This window comes from Trifolium pratense, linkage group LG1 (assembly GCF_020283565.1).
Source record: "Trifolium pratense cultivar HEN17-A07 linkage group LG1, ARS_RC_1.1, whole genome shotgun sequence".
Lineage (NCBI taxonomy): Eukaryota > Viridiplantae > Streptophyta > Magnoliopsida > Fabales > Fabaceae > Trifolium > Trifolium pratense.
Window position 1 is genome coordinate 25,831,591 of NC_060059.1, and position 22,673 is coordinate 25,854,263.

General features: G+C 33.3%; 3 protein-coding genes across 3 annotated transcripts; 2 read left to right on the forward strand and 1 right to left on the reverse strand.

The window, feature by feature from the left end:
* Positions 1-9,994: 9,994 nt before the first annotated feature.
* LOC123902152 (probable protein phosphatase 2C 49) lies at positions 9,995-12,744 on the forward strand. The gene is made up of 4 exons (XM_045951811.1): positions 9,995-10,417; positions 11,179-11,364; positions 11,445-11,680; positions 11,897-12,744. The coding sequence occupies exons 1-4, from the start codon at positions 10,238-10,240 to the stop codon at positions 12,471-12,473; spliced, it is 1,179 nt and encodes a 392-aa protein (XP_045807767.1). The 5' UTR covers positions 9,995-10,237; the 3' UTR covers positions 12,474-12,744.
* A 38-nt stretch (positions 12,745-12,782) lies between these two features.
* LOC123902153 lies at positions 12,783-17,481 on the reverse strand. The gene is made up of 7 exons (XM_045951813.1): positions 17,142-17,481; positions 16,293-16,392; positions 15,720-15,815; positions 15,579-15,631; positions 14,014-14,062; positions 13,542-13,589; positions 12,783-13,292 (listed from the first exon to the last, which is right to left on the reverse strand). Exons 1-7 carry the CDS (start codon positions 17,372-17,374, stop codon positions 13,215-13,217), a joined length of 657 nt encoding a protein of 218 aa, XP_045807769.1. The 5' UTR covers positions 17,375-17,481; the 3' UTR covers positions 12,783-13,214.
* A 2,632-nt stretch (positions 17,482-20,113) lies between these two features.
* On the forward strand, positions 20,114-22,651 carry LOC123902154. Its single transcript, XM_045951814.1, has 8 exons — positions 20,114-20,889; positions 21,033-21,066; positions 21,161-21,358; positions 21,645-21,734; positions 21,847-21,912; positions 22,003-22,094; positions 22,171-22,218; positions 22,319-22,651. The coding sequence occupies exons 1-8, from the start codon at positions 20,552-20,554 to the stop codon at positions 22,434-22,436; spliced, it is 984 nt and encodes a 327-aa protein (XP_045807770.1). The 5' UTR covers positions 20,114-20,551; the 3' UTR covers positions 22,437-22,651.
* The last annotated feature ends 22 nt before the right edge of the window (positions 22,652-22,673 follow it).

Here is a 22,673-nt window from a genome sequence, read left to right on the forward strand (position 1 = left end):
AACCTACCATGTTCATTCAAGTTTTCAAAAGTTACTCCCAACTCAACCAAATCCCACAACTCATGATCAATAGCAGTAATATTGCTATACAGTCTCTCTTTCCACCACTCAAATAATGAAGCATCACCATTGAATATAGGGGCTTTTCTATTGCCACTATGTTCATGTGATTCATTACTTAAGTAGTCATAACCAAAAGCATTTCTAGGACCACCACCAGCTCCACTGGCCTCACCTTCACCAGTAGTTCTAGTACTACTATCATCTCCTCCAGACATAGTGTTCTCACAAGATCTTTACTGTCTCACTGTTAAGTGAAAGTAACAGACCAGGTGCTCTGATGCCAATTGAAGGTGTGAAAACACAAGAAGGGGGGGGTTGAATTGTGTTTTAGCTAAGTTAAAACTTTTTCAAGTTCTTAACTCAACTACGTTAGCAGCGGAAAAGTAACACAATAAATAACAAGTTAAGGAGATAGAGAGAGAGATCACACAAGCAATTTATACTGGTTCCTCTCACAAAACGAGAGTAGTCCAGTCCCCTTGCACTTCCAAGGGAGTTCACTATAATCACACAAGATTACACCTGCTCAAGCACACAAGCAAGAGACTTCACAACTATGCTCAAGCACACAAGCTTAAGACTTCACACTTAAACACACAAGTTTAAGTTTCCACACTTAAGCACACAAGCTTAAGTTTCCTCAAGTAATGGTAAAGTATATAAAAATATACAAATGCTCTTAGATGAACCTAAGGTGAGCAAATACAAATAGTACAGAGTATTTGGCTAAAGTGCAAAAACACTTGAGAAAGGTTCAGAGCTTGTATATCACAGAGTTCAGAGTTTGTTCAGCGCACGTTCAATTCTTGATAATTGTTTATAAGTTGCAGCTGATCCTTCTAGTATATATACCACTAGAAAAGAGTCGTTGCAAAAGGAGCCGTTGGAGTTGATAACCTTTTGTCTTCAAGCAGTCTGTCTTGATGCAGTTTGGTTGTATCCAAAACTAAGAAAGAGTTCCAGGTACTTTGACTGCTGCAGAGTGGACTTTCCTTATTCAGCTAACAAAACTGAAGACCCACGTTCTCAAGTTAGGACAGACAAAACAGAGGTAGCTGAACTGATCAGGCTTGAAAGGTCCTTTTCTTCATTGGTAGAAGAGTTGACTAGTAAAGAGAATCTTCACAGCTTTCAAAGAGATCTTCAGAGTTTGATGAAGCTCGTAGACAGACAAGAAGTACTGAAGTCTTCATCCTCTGAACGTTGTAACCTCTGAAGTCCAACATCTTCTGAGCGCTTGTGAACTTCTGAATTCACATCCTCTGAACTTCACTCAGAGCTTATATGATGCTTATATCTGCGCACTTAAAATAAATTTTTAGTCCTTCCAATTGTTTATTAATACTTTGTTATCATCAAAACCTTTATAGATTTAGGGGCAAACATTTTTAAATCAATTTTGTTCCAACAAGTAACATTGTGGAGAATGCCATTCCTTCTTTGGTAACTACCGATGATGACAATAACATGCTCACTCATGTACCCTCCCATGATTCCTCCAATGAGCATTCCCTCGTAGCCAAAGCATCTGCAACGCGATTAGTTTCTCTGTAAACATGACAAACTTTAACATGTCAATCTTCATTAATTGGTTTTCGAATACGATTGACAAGGCATCTGACAGCAACACTACCTACATGTTCACCCTTCAGACTTTGAACCACCACCAAAGAATCGATACGTAGATCTATTCTCATAAATCCTCTACTTCTAGTTTATTTCAAGCCTTCATAAGCACCCCAAAATTCTGCAATATAAGCACTAGCATGCCCCACTTTTTTTGCAAAATCCACAATCCATTTGCCGAACTGATCACGTATCACTCACCATTTTGCAATGCACCATCGGTATTGATACATATCCAGTTGTCTAGTACCACTTAACATCAATAGTAAACTGAGATTTATTAGTCATAGATGTTATTATTTTTTGCTCTCAAATACTCATCGACATATTGTAATATGCACCTAGATGGATATAGTGGTCTAGAGAAATTAGAGTCAAACTTAGATTTATTTCTCCAAAACCAAAGATAGTAACAAGTCGTAGCCCACACATCACGCCACACACGTCCTCCATCAATCATCACATTAATCTTAATGTTGTGAACAATCTAGTCCTATAACCTCAGATGGTGACAGAATGGAGAACTTTTGTCCTATCGAAAATTTTCAGTTTAGAATCATATTACCAAATTGTTGGCGGACAAATTAGTTTTTTTTTTTAGCTTTCACCACCAACTTAATTTAATTTGGAGGTCAATTTTGACATACAAATTACCTTTAATTACTTTAAAAATAATTTCTCCTCATCAAAGATGATTCATTCCAAAAAGTATACGTAATGTGTGATTGTTACAACTTTTTTTTGTTACAGTTACAACTTTTTTTTATAATAAAATTTTACAATAAAACAATGCAAAATGTGTTGGCGTCAAACCTAGACTTATTGATTGTTTGGATGCAAGGTTACTATAATCTATTTTTTACGTCAATTTGTTATATTTAAGTAGAATCGTAACGTAGATTCAACTCATAAACTCGTAGAGTTTTTTTTTGTACAAATAGAAGAAACAAAAGAAAAAGAAAAACAAACTATCTAGAAAAGAAAGTCCCGCAAGCATCAGCTAGCAGAAGAAGATTTATTTCATCTGGGGGGGTCATCTATAGGAGAAAATATCTCAGGATTGGCAGCTCCAAATTTTGCAAGGTAGTCAGCACATGCATTGCCCTCCTGAAAAGTGTGAACTATATGGATCCTCCAATCTCTAGCAAGATACTCTTTTATGTTATAAAGAATAGCTGCATAGTGATGTCAAGCATTAACAGGTTCTGATATCAACTTGATTGCCACCTTAGAGTCTGAGTAGCACCACAATTCCGTGATCCCAAACCCCCACGCCATGACTAAGCCATAATAGATAGCCAAAAGCTCCGCGTGAAGTATGTTAGAGAAACTTATGTTTCCAGCAAAACCATGAATCCACACGTCATCATTGTTTCGAATTAAGCCCTCAAAATATGAGATGTCAGGATTTCCAAGACTACTCCCATCAACATTCAAAATCATACCAGAATCCCGATGGGAATTCCACCTTACCCACTTAGTTTTCGGAACTGTAGCTTGCTTAAAGAAGCATTTAAACAATAAATGCGCATAATTTTCCGTCCACATCCTAAGAGTAATCGGAGACACTAACTCATTTGTTAAGCACAAGAGATTCCTGGTGCGCCATAACCACCAAACTACAGCTAAAAGCATAAAGACAGACTTGCCTTGTATGTCAATCCTCAGCCAATTGTACAAATCATTCTCTCGGTAAAAAAGACTGGTCTGTGAAACCAATAGAGTGCCAAAGTCGGATTGCGAAATCACAGTCTCTCAAGCAGTGCAAAGTCGTCTCGATTTCTTGGTTACACTGAGGACAATGGTTTGTATGATTTTCTTATTATTTTTTAATTGATTGATTAGTAGTTTTTTAATTTTATTTTCATTTATTTATAGATGGTAACCGAAAATGATGACCAAATTTATAAAAGCCCAAAATGATGACCAAAAACAAAAATCACACAATCCTTCCTTCTACCCCATCTCTTAGTACACTACATGAATTTCTCTTAGTACACTACCAAGTTCTCACTATCTCTCTTTGATTAGTACACTTACTTGGGCCAAACTATAAGCCCAAATTTTATAAAAGCCCAAAATGATGACCAAAAACAAAAATCACACAATTCTTCTTTCTACTCATTCTCTTAGTACACTACGAAGTTCTCTTACTACACTACCAAGTTCTCACTATCTCTCTCTTCAACCCTTCTCTATCTCTCTGTTCAACCCTTCACCGTAAGTATTTCGTAATTGGTGGATTTTGGTTTCAATCAAACAAACGCGAAGAACCCTAAAATCGAACAAACAACCCCTCTTCGTCTCTGATTTTTGTTCGATTTTGGGGTTCAATCAAATAAACGAGAAGAACCCCTCTTCGTCTCATATTTTTGTCCGATTTTAGGGTTCTACTCGTTTGTGATTTTTGTTCGATTTTAGGGTTCAATCAAAACAACCATTTAGGGATTTTGTGATTCCAATTAGTTTTGTTAATACAATCTATAAGCAAAACATTTTATTTGATGTTGATGAAATTGAATATTAACATCAATTGAAAAAACAAAGTGAGTATTAAATTGAATATAAACATTTTTTTTCTCCAGATTTCCTGCATAAATTCTGCATGAGACTCTCAACTTTCATAATTTATTTGAAATACTAAACGATGTTCGATTTGAGTAAACGACCACTCGTCGGAAAGCTTAGGGTGTCAAGAATACAAATATAATTTTGTTTTGAGGGTTAACTATCCAATTGGTTAAATTTGACCAAATAATGGGTACTGGTACAGAAACAGAGCAAAAACTTTTCTCAAACTTGTAGGTAGATTTTCTCATACTATACTTAATGAAATTTAACAATTCCGGTGTCAATATTTCTTCTTTTTGGGGGTATATGTTATTTCGGTTTATATAAATCAAATTTTTTTTTCATGTTTAAAAACTTCGGTTTTTAGTTGACAAATTTTTTTCAAACTGCAAGGGACAAAATTTGATTTTTGGGGGATATAAAAGAAAGGCGAGGCGGGGGTCGGAAGAGAAATCATGTTGTACTTGTACTAATAATCTTTTACTAGTAAAAGGAAGGTTGAATTGCTCATAGGCCTTCATTGTGATGATGTGGCATGCTTTAGAGAGCTTCTCATATCTATTTAAAATTTGTCCCACAATTTATTTTGTGTGTCCATTCATCCTCCAAAATAATTATCTATATGTTACAATAATAATGGTTCCCAATAATAATGAAAGAAAGAAAAGAAAAAAAAAAGACAAATTACAAAAAGAACAATGAATAGATATATGCTCTTTCATATTTTACACTACCAAACATAAAATATAAATCATGCATGTGTAAATATGATTTGCAATTTGCAAAAATTTACTTTAAATAAATAAACCAAATAAAAAAATTACTCCTCAAAAAAATTTCATGCTTGACAAAATAAATTTTATGAAAAAAAAATACTTTAGTTGTTGAGTTGCTCACAAACATGCATTGTGATGATGTGACACTCTACAAGAAAAGTTTACAATCTCTATTAAAACATTTTCATATTTCATATAATAGAGTTACTCTAATAATAATAATATATTAAAATATATATTGTATGTTACAATTCCCTATTAATGCAATTGAAAACAAAGAATTTTTGGAGACACTAATATTGAATATGTAAATTTAGCTAATTATCAAACACAAGCTCTATATAAAGTTAACCCAAAAGCTAATTATCACCACCACCATATCAGGAAGTCTACCTTCTATGTTTTAACAAAATTTTAATTTATCTATCTCATGGCAAAAACTCTATGGTTTCTTTGCTAACATCTCCATGAGAAAAAGTTATGCATCTTCACCTTCCATATGTTATAGTTACACATTATAGTGTCTTGAATTGATTTAAAAGCTATTGTGTGCATATATATAGTTACATCGTAAGTATATTGGTTTTTGTCCTTGGTAGGTGATGGTGTCTAACCTCTTAGAATATCAGGTATGTCTACATGTGATTGATTAAGAAATTGATATACATATATGTGATAGTTGCCTATTAATATGTTTGTAAATTGGAATTTTTCTATTACTCTGAGTTTGGAACATCTCTAATCATTTTTTATATTTCTTTTTTAGGTTGGATATTTTTTAAAATATCAACCAGTGTTTTGTTCGATGATTAATTAAACTTTGAGTTGAATCGATTAATATGAATATGACTATTTTTTCATGTGAAGGAGGAGAACAGGATAAAACATACTTCTATTTTTGTTTACGTTGCATCCTTGCTCCTTATAAAGCCTATGAAATGGCACCTCATGTAAGGATGTGTATTTAACTCTAATGGCAGTTTGTAAACCATCATTTTTTTTTAATTGATATAATGTTTGTAATTAGACAACTTCTCTTTTTCATTTATTATTTTATTAGTCTAATGTTTTAGCTTATTTGTTTCTTATTTTCTTTTTCATTTATTATTTTATATAAGGTAAAAGATTTGTATAAAAATTGTTGATTAATGGGAATATAATTAATTTTTTTCATGTAAATAAGTTGAAGAGGATAAAAGAGACTTCTTTTTATTGATTTTGAAGTGCCTTAAAATTTATATAGATCGAGGGTATATTGATGTTGGAGGCATTCAATTAAAAGAGGACAATCCAAATAATTTAGAAATATAAATATGTGTCTCATTTTTAAATACTATATTGTCTACAATGTGTAGGTGATCTACTTGATCTCGATCAAGAGAAATATAGATCTCGATCAAGAGAAATATAGAAACAAAAACAAAGTAGAAAATATAATCATACGGTTCTTTTTTTGTAGTTGACACTCAAATCATACGGTTCTTATAATTGTAATACATGTAAGAAGTATATTGATTCAACTTAACTTAGAGGTTGTCCAAATATATAATCTTCATGCATTTATAGTATAACACTTGCCTAAATCTGGATGGTTCAATATGAATATATATGAATTTTAATAGACGGTCCTATTTTAATCTACGTATGCCATCTTATTCTTACGGCCATAAAATGAATCAATGAAAATAATTGTGCTAAAAACATGTTAGTTTAGAAATTGTGCTAAATACTTTTTCCTCCACTTAGAATTGTACTAAAAACTTTCTAAATTAAATTAAAAAAGACAAAAATTATTAAATAAAAATTGTTGATGCTCATTTGTCAAAATAAATTTTAGAAATTATTAAAACCGTAGATGTTAAAATATATTTACATACATTTAGAAAATATAATCACACATATATTTAAACATATTTACACACAACTAAAATTCACCAATAATTCAAAAATTATTAATTTAATTTATATAATAATATAACTTTTTGGATAAATTAAGTACATATTCTAAAAGAATGTTTACGTTACAACTGAAAATAAAATAGTGGAATATTTATAAGAATAAGATGACATTTTTTTAAGAAAATAAGAAGATGACACATGTTAAATCTTAAATTCGTCTTTAAGACTTTCTTTACCTTAACCAAATAACTAAACCTAAATTCAAATATATAAAATCTTCGTCCAAACTTATATATTGACAACAACAAATATTTAAGTTTATATAATATAATAAGAAAAATAAAATAAATGTTCAAGAAAATATTAAATAAGAGGGACAAAAACTAACAATAATTTTGAAGAGACACAAACCTCACCAAGAAAAAGAAAAACAAACCAAAAACAAAAGGACCAAGCAAAAAAAAAAGTGAACCAAACAATAGACTAAAAAATTGGGACTAATAAAGTTGGAATAAAATTTCACCAAGTGAATAACTGAGAATAAACTCCAAGACAGAGTAAGTAGATAAGTTATTTGGAACCTTAAATTGCATAGAACGTAGTAAGCAAAACGCTATTTGATACATAATTTTCAAAAAATGAGCTCACTTGGAACAAATAGTCAAAGCCACCATATATGAATCATATTCTATATTCAAAACTTATTTTAACATTTCTCATGAACAATATTGTCTACAAGTATAATTAGGTATACCTCCAACTCTTATTGAAAATAATAAAATAAGGGATACATCAAAAATAAAAAACAAAGTGACATTTGACGATAAAATTGCAACTCATATAAAGAAAACTAAAATCTTATATGATTACACTAATAAAATAAAAAAATGATAAATCCTTTCAAACTTATGAAATATTATAAGAGATCTATTACATTAAAATATAAACAAACTACGATATAAATTAATAAAAAATCTAATATTTTTAAACAACTTTTTTTTTACTCATATACTAATATTAAATATAATCATATTTTAAAATAATATATATATTATTTAACTATATGTGATTATAGTTATCACAATTATTATTTTTTATTTATAAAAATATTTTAATTATATATTTTAATCAAACCCGTGCAACGCACGGGTTTACCCCTAGTATACTTTGAAATGATATTAGATCTATCGAGTATTTCAAAGGACAAGACATCATTTTGTGCAGAATCTTGGATTAACTTGACAAATCTTGAACCGAATATAAGTCATGTGTGTGATCCTAGATGACCTCGGCCCTCATACAAGAATTGGGTCCGATACAAACTATTTAGTCAAAGTTTTCAAATGTCTTCACCTTTTAGGGTCTGTTTGGTTCGAAATAGAAGGAGGGGAGGGGAGGGAAGGGGAGGAATTTTAATGGAGGGGGGGGGAAGTGAGGGGAGGGGAGGATAATATTTATGTTTGGTTCAAAAGAGGGGGAGGGGAGGGGAGGTGAGAGATTTTTACTAAATATGTGTTTGGTTCACAAGGGGAGGGGAGAAATTCTAAAATTAATTTACTTTTTTATCCTTGTCATCTTTACAAAATCTCAACATTTTAAAATTATTCAGTATTCACTACATAAACAATTAAATATGAAAACTCAATAACCGAAAACTCCAGAAATAATCAAATGCAAAATTCTAACAAAATTTTTTATGTTCAAAAATATTAGAGCACTTCTAAAATATAATGTGTAGAATATGAAAATATGTATAAAACAATTTATTGATAGTTAATTTTCCTAAAAAAACTTGTTGATAGTTTATATATATATATATATATATATATATATATATATATATATATATATATATATATATATATATATATATATATGTACAGTGCAATGAATTAAAAAGTGTTCATTTTATTATATATATAAAAAAAAAGTATTCATTCCAAAAATGTTGTAGGATAGGTAAAAAATAAAAACAAGTATCTTGTAAAAAAAAGTACATTAAAACAAAAAAATAAAAATAGTACAGGTAAAAAAATAAACACAGGATGTTGGCAACGTAAAAAAAATGACAACAAGCAAATAACTTAGTATGATTTAATATAAATTTTAAAAGGAAAGTTTTGGTATTTTCAAAATTTAATATAAATTTTAAAAGGATAGTTTTGGTATTTTCAAATAAATATGAGGATAATTATGTCAATGCAATTAATATTATAATAACTCATCTCTCCTCACCTCCCCTCCCCTCCAAATCCCCCCAATTTGGGGGAAGCAAAAATTGGTCATTGGATGGATTTTGCTCACCTCCCCTCCGCTCCTCTTCCCTCATAAAATTTGAACCAAACACAAAACATTTAAAATATTCCCTCACCTCCCCTCCCCTCCAAAAATCCCGAACCAAACATACCCTTAGGTTCGACGTTCTAGGGTTGTGCTCAATATCAAATGGTTTGGTCACAAGATCACTTAAAATGTCTTCTTAAGTGACCTCGGCCATCCTAAGGTGCTGCCAGATGAAATGATCTTATCAACATCCACCAAAATGAGAAATCATAATTCATAATATAGCTTAAACCAAGTTACCGAATATCATACATGAAAAACAACTTTGGATTTACCTAAAATGAATTTTACAAACTACTTTTCACGATAAAAACGAAAGAGAGAAGGAATAAATTATAGCGTAAGTGAGGCCATGTCACACATCACCAATAGTGGTGGGGATACCAAACGCGTCAGCAAGTCTGAACACAAGAACATGATTAAGATACTCGGTCGGCGTATACCAAATACCCAAATTACCCTCATTCCAACTGTAACCAACCATAAAGTCAAACCTCCCAACTTATAATCACAAGGACATTTCCGTCCTTCCAACATAACAACCTTCCAACACGTCAAAAGTCACGCGTCAGCATAAAAGTACAGTCACGTGTCGGTTAAGTGACCCCTCAACGCGTGCATGACAAACGCTTCACATGAATCAAATGGTCATTTAAACTACACGTGTCCTTCATCTGATCAATTTTACCGGTAGCCGCCAGTACCTACCACATCGCCACTTATATTGTTTTTCAACATAAGCGTTGTAGAAACTATTCATCATTATTCTATCAAAATAGAAACTGCGAGAAAATTCACAAGAAAAACTCAACAGAAAAGAAAAAAAACAATAATAATCAACATAAAATCTTTAAAAATCGAATCTTTTGTGATTACTGCATTTTGAATCAGCTCTGTAAAACGTTGGAATTTGAATCAATTTTGTTAAGAAAAGAAAGATTATTGGAAGAAGAAGAAAAATGGTGGCTGAAGCAGAGGTTGTGTGTCAACAAAGCGTGGATGTATTAGATGTGAAGTATTTTCCGAATAAAGGAAGCAATATACATGAGATCGGTGATGGAGATGCTATTTCTCCATCGAATTTTGAGAAAGTTCGAGTTTCTGAATCAGTTTCTGCTGAGTTACTTACTTCAAAAGAAGTTAGTTTTTATTTCATACCCTTTTGATGATTTCTTGTTTTTTTCTTGATTTTGTGTTGTTAGATGAGATAGATGCTAATTGGGTCTGATGGGTTTTTTTTTTGGTGTTGCTTGTTGTGTGAATTCTTTGACTTCTCTTTCGGATCAAGGTTCTAACAGAAATTTAGAAAGAATAGTAAAATTGGAAACTTTTGGATCAGTAATCTGTTTATATGTGGAATTATTGATTGATCTTTGGAGGAGATACCTGAATTTTGATAATTTCGTTTAGATTGTTTATTTGTGTTAGTTGTTTTGATTGATCTTAGTACTTTATAGTCCAATCGGTTTTTCATGTTGATCCCAATTTTTTTGTTAGAAATTAGAATAAGAGTCTCTCTGTTCATTTGAAATTTGTGCATCTAATCCTAAATTAAGATGTTAGTACTAATTTTGCATTAGATTCTCAAAATTGTGATTATAATATGATTGGTAGTTTCTGCTCTTTATTGTTGAGATTAATGCAGTCAAAATATTGTACTAGTAATGATCCATGCATGGAAAATTAGCTTCTTTTCAATTTGACTGAAGAACTTTAAGGTTAGCCATGAATGGTATAGATTGCATCAATTTCTGTGTTTTTCTTTTGTCATTTTTCATGTGGTAGTTTGATGCATGGTTTTTTGTGTACTTCCCAAGTTATAGTAGTACAAATTAGTGCAATTAATCTTTTGATACACTGATTCTTATTTGCTGATTTGCATCTTATTATTCTGGTGTAGGATACTAAGACTGCAGACATAATCTCAGAAGCTGCGGTTCTGCAATTCGTCCCCTGCATCCGTTCTGGTAGTTTTTCCGACATTGGGCCGCGTAGATACATGGAAGATGAACATATAAGGATAGATGACTTGTCTTCTAATCTGGGATCTCTGTATAATTTTCCTAAACCAAGTGCCTTTTATGGGGTAATTAGCATTTTCACCTAGCTCCCTTGTTTTTGATTAATCTCATTCTAAATCTAATTGAGCTTTGGCAAATGTCTCAGGTGTTTGATGGTCATGGAGGACCTGAAGCTGCAGCTTATATAAGAAAAAATGTTATAAAATTCTTCTTTGAAGATGTAAATTTCCCTCAGACATCTGAAGTTGATAACATATTTCTACAAGAGGTGGAGAATTCCCTCAGAAAGGCTTTTCTTTTGGCAGATTCAGCTTTGGCTGATGATTGCAGTGTGAACACTTCATCAGGGACCACAGCTCTTACTGCTATGATATTTGGAAGGTAGGTCCATACTTTACATTCTTGTTTTCTCAGTCCACTATCTTATGTTTATCTCTTTTTCATCAAACATATTTCATTAAATATGATTTATGATAGGATATGAAGACATTGTTTTATCTAGATAGTCAATGGTACTTAATATGTCTTACCGATGAATAAGAAGAGACGGCCTCCCTTGTATGTTTGTTTAACTGATTTCTAATATGCTTCTTTCAGGCTTCTAATGGTAGCGAATGCTGGTGACTGTCGAGCAGTTCTCAGTCGTAAAGGAGAGGCCATTGACATGTCTCAAGATCACCGACCTATTTATCCATCAGAAAGGAGGCGAGTTGAAGAATTGGGTGGTTATGTAGAGGATGGTTATCTTAATGGCGTTTTATCAGTTACGAGAGCACTAGGGGACTGGGACATGAAGTTACCTAGGGGTGCTCCCTCACCTTTGATTGCAGAGCCTGAGTTTCGCCAAATGGTTCTAACAGAGGACGACGAATTCCTCATCATTGGATGTGATGGCATTTGGGATGTGATGACAAGTCAGCATGCCGTTAGCCTTGTTCGTAAAGGTTTGAGGAGGCATGATGATCCAGAGAAGTGCGCCAGGGACCTAGTTATGGAGGCATTACGCCTCAACACATTCGACAATCTGACAGTGATCATTGTCTGTCTCTCTTCACTTGACCATGGAGAGTCAGAGTCATCACCACCTCCCCAGAGGAAATTGAGATGCTGTAGCCTCTCTGCAGAGGCTCTTTGTAGCTTGAGAAACTTATTGGAAGGAAATGCTAGCAACTGAATGTATATACAATTAATCAAATAAAGTGTTGTGGAGGTTACTTAAGCTGTTTTTGACTGCTTCAGTTTAGGCGTAGGAAAAAGCAGCCATCATTTTTTCACGTTGTCTGTTGATGTACATAGCCCAGGGGTAGAGGATGGTGGTGTAGATATGTAATATTTTTACATTATTATTTTGTACTAGTCATTTTTTTCCACTATGACCGCCACATTCACATCATATTCTTGTGTGTCAATAAAATTTTGTTCTGAGAATATATTAGTTTATATCACATTCTTTATCTTACAGCCACTGCATGATAGAAGAGTATATATGAAGATTGTTTGCATTATTGTATAGAAAGACAAGATGTACAGCTAGTATGGGCACATGACTTATAAGGGGCTTCTCAGCCTAAAAAGTGCATACATTACTTAGTACATAAATAAGACATGGAAATAATCCTACGCCTTGAAGGGTAGCTTATCCTGATAGCTTATCTGAACCTACAGCAGTGCCACAAGGTTGGAACTGCGGGTTTAAGAACATATCTTCTGCATTATGTTGATGTGTTCGTTTTGCATCAGAGCTGTGAGGAATTAACACTTAAAAATTAATGGGATATATAACAATCCGTGTAACCAACACGCACTGGCATGGTAACCGGACCCAAATCTTTCTGAAATTTAATCAGTGTTTGGACAAAAATAATCACTTATGTTCATCTTCAGAAATGTAGTCCAGTTCTAAAAATCAAGACGGTCATTTGTAGCTTTTTGCAAAACTTGCAAACTGTTCCAAACCACGTTGAAGTAAACCTTCAAGAAAAGGTTTCAGAGCCTGCAGATTACACCATGGAGAGGGGGAAAACATCACAAAGGGTTCTTAAAGCTGAATCAAGTGTGACAATACACAGAGTGAATTATAAGTTTATAACTGGGTGAAAAGCTGAGATAAACGAATAAACTAGGAAAACATCTTCTACTTGTCTTACTTTTTATCCATCCACAAATAATGAAAGAATTCACGGTTTTTGTGAACTTAAGGTTATTAAAAACTTTAGATTTTTCTAAAGGTCACAGTACTTACTGATGCCACTGGAGCTAAAAGTTGAGGAACCTCATATGAGACTGTCAGCTGTAATGGACAAAAATGCAATAGTTAGTGCTTGACTAAAATAAAAGGCTTACTAGGTAAGAAAAAATAATGGAGAGAACACTATTATCACTTTGAAGTTTTCCTAATTCCATGTTAGAAGTTAAAAGCGTGGAAAAAACTGTTGATGGGACTGATAGAAAGAGTTATTCCTTAGTGTGTGGATACATGTGGTGTGCCACTTAGTCATGCACTGGACTGATAGGGACAGGCAATCAGTTGGCCCAATAGTAACATGCAGTTAGTTTGATAAATACTACACTGAGAAACTTACAATTGATATTGGTTAACCCAATTTTTTACTAAACATGGAATCAAATTAAGCCGAAAACAGTTGTACAAGAAAGATTGAAGTTTTATCAATATAAAATAGGTGAAATTTGTAAAAATTGCATAAAGGCCTTACTTCTACTAGACACGAAGAGGGACCTTTTGGAAAGAATCGCACAGCGCCTCTGCCACATGAGAAATCAGACAGTTACAAGTCTTTTAATGCATCCAGGCAATATGGTGCCACTGTCCAGTCGCAACATTAGATTATGTTTCATCTTTCAATGATAAATGGAGATTAGACTAAGGGTCCGTTTGGCCCTACTTTTTTTCTTCTCCTTAAAAGTAGAAAAGAGGTAAAAAATTGTGTTTGACCCAACTTCTCCTTATTTTCTACTTCTTTACTTTATTTCTCTAATTCTTTTAAGGAGAAATAGAACCAAATACAATTTTCTACTTCTCTATTTCTTTTAAGGAGAAGTAGAAAAGTAAAAAATAAGTAGGGCCAAACGGGGCCTAAGACTAGTCACTAGTGTGAAACATGCTTATGCATAATGTGCTTTCTAGCTGCTAGATGGCTTGAACAAGATACAGATAGGAATTCTTTAATCATGATTGAAGCATTGCATTTTGCAAACTTTGAGAATCAACTAACGAATGGTCGGTTCAAGCACAAATGACAATGATAACACAATCATAGGCTTACCTAATATCGATGCAAAAACATAACATACATGACACATACAGGAAAATGTTACCTTGATTACTATTAGATGATATGTAATAGAGTGATGCAAAAACATAACATACATGACACATACAGGAAAGTGCTACCTTGATTACTATTAGATGATATGTAATAGAGTTATTAGATGATGTAATAGAGTTACTCAATAGTGTTATAGAGTTGTTACCCAATGGTATAGAGTTGTTAGGTAATTTGTTATAACTACGCAAAGGGTAGTTTAGTCCTTTTAGCCTTTAGTATATATACTCTTGTATCGTTCAGAGTTCAGACTTTTCTATTATAACTTTATAACCCATCAAGATCGCAGGTTCGCACGATTTCATGTGATGACTCGTGATCTTGACTACCCTGCTAAGGGCTTTGTCTAAAACTACTAATTAGAACATTTCACTGCTATAAGGTTAAAGGCCTTTTATTCCCTAAAAACAAGAGAATCTGCAGTATTTATAGCATAACAACATACATATATCACGTCAGACTAAAGTGGACATATCTCTTTTTAACATCTTTCTGTTTACCAAACAATGGTTAATGGCACAAGTAAGATTTTGTTGATTCTTTGAATTTTATAAATCACTTGAGCACATAAGCAAGTACTACTCCGGCCTTATTTATAAGCAAATTCTACTTTTTAGATTCATTTGAATACACATTGGTATTCAAATGAATCTAAAAAGTAGAATTTGCTTATAAATAAGGCCCGAGGGAGTATTAAATTTAATTTTTTGTAGTTGGTCTAAATGTTAAAGTTACCGTTGCCAAGCCAAACTACAGTAAAGCTTTGACAGGTCAATATAATAATACAAAGGACAATTAGAGGAGAAATATGTGGGAAATTTTCTTCTCAGTCTTACAGGTCAAATGTCTCCGTAATGTTGAACTACCGAAATTTTAACAGAAAAGGCAATCAAGCACATGATATTCACTTATCAGAAAATGTGCTTATCAGTTACCTGTTGGGAAGACCTTCAAGCGATCGCCAATGGATTTTCTGATTTGGAGTGGGCTGCAAGAAGGTGATAAAATATGAATAAAAAATACCAATTGTAAAGAGCATTTTTGAAAAGAAAAAGTATTAGGTAGGCAATCTTTTCCTGCATATTACGAGAAAGCCAAGAGAACTCGAGATTTTGACCAAATGCCGTATACTTCAAGGACCATCGCGACAGGTCGGGTTTGTCTGGCAATATCTGCAAAATGTATCCAACATTTCACACAAGATCAAAATTTATTTATTATATTTTATGATATTTGAATGCAAATTGCATGTTTATGATTCTTAAACAGTTGAACGCAGCTATTATTTGAAAGGTGTTCACTGAAGAAAATATAAAGACCACAAATTTCAAACAAACTAAATATTTGATTTGGCAAAGAAAAACACACAGAAGCAATATTTTTGTGTTATATTTAGCAGACAATAATTTCTGATTATGAAACCACTTTCAATTTATAACATGTCCTAGCATACACAATTCACTATTGCCTAATTTGAATTGAGGTATCCTCGTCAATGCAGTTAATCTATCCTGAAAGCAAAGAGGCAAGGTTGCGTCTTGCATGCCATGATTCCATAAGGGAAAGGGCTACATTACTTTCATAAAACCTGACAATGGCAATTCTGATATTACCCTTATAATTAAGGGTTAGAAGGAGAGCAAGCACACCTTAACAGTGGAAATAAAGGGCATCCATTCCGGAATGGCTTCACGGTCAGAATAACAAGCATAAGCTACAGAGACCGGTACATCAACCTCCCTCTTAACCCTGCAGTTGGCAATACTCTTTTGTTCAGTGAAAGTGTGGTTGGTCAGCTTGAAGAAAACAAGCAAAAGTGCTAAAAACAGACACCAATCGAGAAATATACAACATTAATAACATGAGAGTGCTCCTCCTTAAGATCTCAGGTTTGATTCTCTCTGATGCCAATTTGGTTGGGCTAATTTAGCTTCTTCAAAAAAAAAATAACATGACATTGTAGCCTAATTCTCTAAGATAAACAAAATTGCAAAACCGTTCAACAAAACAGCATCCCACATTGTAGAATAATATGAAATAATTTTAAACCAACATCTATGCTAGTTGCTAGGAATGTAATTAATTATGTATATAAGAAAGTGCTAACAACTATTTTGGTCCCTGAATGTGTGAGGCGCCTATCAGTATCACTATAGGCGCTAAATATATCAGAAATTGCAAATGCATCATCCCTAGTATATCTTTTGTTAGTAATTTTATGTATTAAATTGATCAACGAGAAACACATCCGAGAACTAAATTGACTAACTAAAAACAGATTCAATAACCAAAATAACTATATCCTGCATGTCAAATTATCACTAAATTTTTTGTTTTAGTAAATGACATCAATCAGTAGTACAGAACTGTGATACAATGATACTTATCAACAAGTTTTAAATTTCAATTTTTAATTTTTTTTACAATAATTATACATAGATATGAAATAGAAAAGAGTGATTAGTGAGTGAGAAATGGAAAGGAAAGGAGTTAGTTACGTGCAATCCTGCCACTCCATGACAGGAGAAAAACGGTTGAAGCGACGGGAGATTGGGGATCGCTTAGAAGTTTGAAGGAGCTTAAAGAATAAGTGGTTATTGGAAGATGATAGTTGAGTAGGGGGGAAGTTTCTAGAGGTAAAATTGGCGGAAAATGTAGTTGTTGAAGTGCGATTCAAAGCTGAAGTTGTTGAAAAAGAGGTTATGACGGTTGCAGTTGTAGTTGATGACATGGTCTAGATTTTCAGAATTCACACTTCTTCTGTTGCGACTGGGTCTCTCTTTCTCTTCTCTTCTCTTCCCTCTGACCACGATGATGATGATGATTCATTCGTCGTACGTATGAAATTGTGAATCACATAAATTACTTAATCCACGTGGCCATGGAGGTCTCTGCCCACTCATTTTTTTTTTCATTTCGTTAAATTTAATCTTGGGCTAGTACTTGACTTGAAGTCAAGAAAAAAACATTTCTCTCTAGGACTCCATGTATCTTTTATACCCCCAAATATTCCAATTTTATCCTTGATAAAAACTTCGGTTCGCAGAAATCGAAGTTTTTCCTAGTTCAAATTCAAAGAAAATTCGGTTAACAGAAACCGAAATTTTTTTTCAAGGCAAAAAAAATTCGATTCGTAACAACCGAAGTTTTTATTAAAGGGCAAAAAAGTAAAATCCAAGAGGAAAAAAGAACCATGGAGCCTAAAACGAAAACATAAGAAAAAAAACATATTGGGCTAATACTTTGTAAAAAAAACATTTTGGGCTAATACATCCATGGCCCAGCTAAATTTGATACTACTGAAATTTTTTTTTTCTACCCAACAATTATACCTCTACCCCAACACATCAGTTCATTTGAGTTTACAAGAAATTTGACTTATAGTGAGAGAAAAACTGTCACTAAAAGTAAACAATCTGTATATAGATCTCATTTTCATCTATATTATCGGAACTCTTTTTCAAAGTAATCCGGTTCGTTATTTCTTACCGGATCTCCTTCTTTTTCAAAGTAATTCGGTTCATATTTCAAAATAAATTTAACTTTTAGTGACAGTTTTGTCTGTCACTATAAGTCAAAAAAGCACCGGAACTGTTTATTCAAAGTACTTCGGTTTGTTATTTCTCGGTGGAGTTTTTCACTAAAGGTTTTAGTGACAGACAAACTGTCACTAAAGCTGAAAATTTTCGTAAGACCAATTTTCTTAAGCTGAAAAACTCTCAATTTCATCAACTTATTCCAAACCAAAAGTTGAAAAGAAGTGAATCTAAAAATAAAATAGCAACACAAAAAAATGATAAATTTTAGATTTTTATCATTGAGCAAAGTTAGGGTTCCAAAATAGAAATTGGGATTTTCACTATTTTAACCACAAGTAAAGGATTTAATGAAGAAACAAACTCACCCTTGAGGAAGGAGAAAGAGATGAGAGGATTGAAATCTGATTATCTGATAACCAGAGTTCTTACAATGAGGATACATTTCCAATGCAGTGGGAATTGTTACTATGGCTGATAAAATCTGAAATCTCTCCACTCAACTGGTTCTCATCAGCATAAACTGACTCCAAGGTGCATATATTCCCAATTGATTTTGGGATCTTGCCTTCTAGTCTATTGTTGGAGAGACCAAGATACACAGGTGAATGCATGTTGCCAAAATCATCGGGAATGGTGCCACTTAACAAGTTATAAGAAAAGGGCGAGGGTGGCGGTGATGATCTTGGGAGAGATGATGGGGTGAGACAAAAAAAGAGTAAACTTATTTTACCAAAAAAAAAAAGGGTAAAATTGGAAAATAAATTGATGTGTTGGGGTAGAGGTATAATTGTAGGGGTAAAAAAAAAAATCCCTTGACTTCTTATTGACAATTTCTTTTTGCATTCCCTATTATTTCTTGCGCGTTCCATGTTTTTTTAATTTACTATCTCACTACTTAAATAGTAAACACAATCATGGATAATAAGATAATAAGATTTCGATCACCATCATCAAAGAACATAGATAATAAGATCGTTATGACTAACCGATGATGGACTATGCGACTATTTACAAACGAGAAGAAAATAACAACAGAAATTTTTTTTGAGAGAATTGGAGAATGAGATGAGATGAGATGAAAATGATGTGTGAAAAAATAAAGGGTGTTAATTTATAAAATTCACTAAAGCTTAGTGGACGCTATGTTACAACCACGCAGGTGGCTAATCAAAATTGGCCACATGCCAAGACCGTTTGACTGCAGCAGGACAATTTTTTTGACGGTTGACAAGTTCACATTTTAAAATGCTCGCAGGTTTTGTTGCATACCCAATTTTATTTTTTCAAAAATTGCATTTTTACGCACTCGGTAATTAATCCGTGAGGGGGACAAATTTGGAAAAGAAGGGGGCACAAAAATCAAAAGAGGACTAAAATTAATAATTGTTCAAGTTGAAACATTTTGTAGAGTGAATAAAGACAAATTGTCTGCAAGCGAAAACAAATTTGTTTTCCCTTTTTTTCTTCCTTCAGTTTTTGGTCACTGCCTGAGACCTCACCGACGGCTCACCTCTTCTTGCAATTTTACTCTTAGCCTTCCCCCGTTTCTCCTCTCATCATGACGGCGTCACCCCTTCCATCCTGTTCTAGCCAGAAATTAGTAATTGCATCTCCGTACAACGTGGTTTAGAATCTCTGTTTGTCGTACGCCATCAACGCCAAAATTAATTTCACTAGTTTGCTCCGAAATTAGTAACGATTCCTTGTAGAATTGATGTGGCTTTTGGTTTTGAAATATTTTTAGGAATACATTCTTGTCATTACTGTTAATTTGAAACATTAATTTGAAACATTAGGAGGATTCATTGAAATTGAAATATTTTTAGAATTCGTAGTGACAGCATTACTGTTAATTTGAAACAAGGTGGGTGATGAATAGTTAAATGATCGTATTGTAACTTTTATAAAAAGAGATGTTCTTAGAAAAGTTAGTAATAATGTAATTTTAGCTCATTTTCAAGAAATGAATAATAGACTATTTTCTTGTTACACTATTTTTAGTATAACTTTTTGGTAAATTTAATATAATTTAGTTCTTGTACAAAAATATTAGCCCCACTTATAATTTATGTCTTGATTCAACCCTGATTGCATCCATGCTGATGTTTCATTTCAAACTCTAACTAGATTAGTAGGTAGTAACCAATATTCAAATTAAGTTGAACTAAAAAATCCAAACCAAACAGTCAAACTCAAGCCAAAACTATCATTCCCCATCACTACTTTCCTTTTGTATCCTCTCATACACACAACACACCAAAACAATTTCCAGAGCCAGTTTCTTCCTTTTAACTTGCTCAATCGTTAAATAATAACAATATGTACAACAAGCAACAAAGTTACTTTGCCTAGCAGAAGTGAATCCATACATGGCATTGATAGTAGAGTGGTACGACTTTGTGTGTTTTGGCATTGTTGGAGTGTCCATCCTAGTTGCCTTATGGGTGCTGTGGATTAACGAAGGGCCCTCGGCCTCTCACAGCGATTTCGACATCTTGGTTGACAGCCTTCTAGTGACTCCACCTTCACAGGACAATAGAGTGGCCACAGGTCATGTGAGCAACTCTCAGCTATGGACAAGCTGTTGGCGAGGAGTTCATCCTCTTGTGCTGTTGGTTACGCGTTTTTCCTCCCTTGTCATCTTGGCCGTGTTATTATCATTGGATATTCATGAATACAATGCAAGTATCTTTTACTATTATACTGAGTGAGTATGTCACCTTTCCTTTCAATTACTATTAAAGTAACACTAATGATCATTTTACAATTGTCTCTGAGGAGATTTGAACTCGGTCTCTTGAACACGTTATGGACCATTGGTTTGAACATGTTGCTTTTATTTATATGCAGGTGGACTTTCACATTAGTAATGATATATTTTGCAGTAAGTGATCATTTCAATTTTTTCGCATTAGTTGCAAGGTGTATATTATTAGCTTCTATTATGTATGCACTTGAATATTGTTTTTGGATTGTAGTTGGGGACAACGGTATCTGCATACGGATGTTGGAAGTTGTTCAACAAACCTCCTCCGCTTCAAAATGGGGAACTGGCGGAGTTTCTGAGAAGAGATTTGGACACCAAAAGTTCTATCAGGTTGCAAAGTCGATATGTTGAAGAGGACTTTAAACCAATAGCAGGTTTCTTAGGTTACCTCATGCAAATTACCTATCAGGTTAAGGTTCCTTTCCTTCTGAAAATTATGATGAGTATTTGTTTTCTAACTAGGATTAAAATTCAAAGAATGCACGTGAAGAGAATCATCAAAAGAATATATGTTAGTTGCGATTTACAAGTTGTTCGTTTAGTTATTGAGCAGCAACAATGTTTAATAGTAATTACAGCATCTCATTAGGCATAAATCAACGATAAAATCACACCTTTGTGATTAGACACAAATGAATTAAATTTGTCACTGATATTCGACTTTTCTAGTTGAACTCATATTTAGTATTTGGCAGACTAGTGCAGGGGCAGTCATCTTAACAGACATTGTCTTTTGGTGCGTTATTGTCCCATTCTTATCGATTGCTCATTTTAAGCTAAACATGGTAAGTTTACTTCTTCCATATTAGTAATTTGCATATTAATGTGAATGAAATTGAATTAACAATTTGGCAGACTAGTGAAGTATTGATTATGTTAATCTGTACTTGATGACAGTTGATGGGTTGCATGCATACTTTGAACGCGTTTTTCCTTCTTTTCGATACACTGCTGAACAATCTTGTAAGTAACGCAACCTCTTGAATTATAAATTAACTAACCACAAGCTAATGGTTTCAATTTGTTGTATTAATTATATGCATTCTTTTTCAGTCCTTTCCGTGGTTCAGAATTGCGTATTTTGTGCTATGGAGCTGCTCATATGTTATTTTCCAATGGGTTATTCACGCCTGCGGTTTAAAATGGTATAAGATATAATTAACTGTACTAATTTTCGCATTCTTTTGATCATCATCAGCTAAACTTTTCTTCCTCTGACAGGTGGCCGTACCCATTTCTCGAGCTTAATATCCCATATGCCCCCTTATGGTAAAATACTATTGACACTACAAATGTCATATCTTCTCTAACCTGATTTCTATATACCGAAGACTTATTATTTTCACTAATCAATCTATCTGATCTACAGGTATATCTGCATGGCGCTCGTTCACATACCCTGCTATGGCTTGTATTCATTGATTGTCAAAGCAAAAATCAATATTCTTCCGAGATTGTTCCCTCGTGCATTCTTGAGTTCATACTAGTTTGGTTGTCGCTATAGTTTTAAATCGTGGTTACACTTAGGCTGAACACTTTTATATTGCGGTTAAATGGTCACCATTGTAGTTGTGTTACCTTTGCAGAAACATATAGCTAAAACTGTTGTATTCTTGTTGCAATCGCAGTTGAAGACCGCAATCTTAAACTATTGTCAGCATTTTGAAATAGTAGAAAATTATAAATGGCTTGTTCACATCTATTGAAAAACAAATATTTGAGTT